Below are 903 nucleotides of genomic sequence, written 5' to 3'. Positions count from 1 at the left end.
TCATGCATGTACGAGTGTGTATGTATATATATGTATAATATGTGTGTAATTATGCACAAATTTTCATTATTCATTTCTTTCTTTCGTTCTTAATTTATTTTTTGAACAACATAACGGGCAAACTATTTGAAAAATAAGAATTAGTTACGCGACATTGCAATTGTTTTATACTAGGATGTCCAATTGAGTTTGATGATAAACTCCTTTTGACAGAACTTGAAAAATTAATGCAGCTTCAGTTGATGAAATGGCAAGCAAGCATCGTTCAAGCCATACAACTGTTCACTGCCATCTTCAACAGCTTGGAAAGGTCCCAAAACACGGAAAATTGGTGTCTCATGATTTGTCTGAAGCCAACCGCAAATCTTTTCGTTCTCGTAAACTTTTCTGGCCCTTTTTGGACAAACTGGTGACCAGTAATGAAAAACGGGTCCTTTATCAAAATGTTAAGCGTCGTAGATATTGGCTTGGTGAAGGGGGAAAGACCGAACCACAGCCGAAAATGGAACTCCTTGCAAAGAAGGTTCGTCTCTCTGTTCGTTGGGATTGCAAACGAGTCATCCATTTTGAGTTGCTACCTACTTATGCAACAGTCAATGCTCATATCCACTGCAAGAAATCCGAGCGTTTAAACGCTGCTTTGAAGAATAAAGGCCTGCTTTAATGAATTGAAAGGGAGTGGTGCTTCATCAGGACAGTGCAAATCCCCACACGGCAAAGAGCACGTCACAAAAGATCGAGAACCTTGCTGGGAGGAAATTGCTCATCAACCTTATTCCCCGGGCCTTGCTCTTTCAAATTGATTACCATTAAAGATTTGATCACTCGTTTTCCTTATTTAAAATCCGGACATTAATTATGGGATGACCTCACACATACACACACTTACACCCACCCACACAC

At 39.5% G+C, this 903-nt stretch overlaps 1 protein-coding gene across 1 annotated transcript; it reads left to right on the top strand.

Moving 5' to 3' along the window:
- The first annotated feature begins 247 nt into the window (after positions 1–247).
- LOC149132025 (histone-lysine N-methyltransferase SETMAR-like) lies at positions 248–664 on the top strand. The gene has a single exon (XM_089366091.1). It carries the CDS (start codon positions 248–250, stop codon positions 662–664), a length of 417 nt encoding a protein of 138 aa, XP_089222217.1.
- The last annotated feature ends 239 nt before the right edge of the window (positions 665–903 follow it).

Source organism: Octopus bimaculoides, chromosome 18 (assembly GCF_046866305.1).
Source record: "Octopus bimaculoides isolate indiv1 chromosome 18, ASM4686630v1, whole genome shotgun sequence".
Lineage (NCBI taxonomy): Eukaryota > Metazoa > Mollusca > Cephalopoda > Octopoda > Octopodidae > Octopus > Octopus bimaculoides.
Note: the sequence above shows the minus strand (reverse complement) of the source record. Positions and strands in the feature narration are given on the sequence as shown.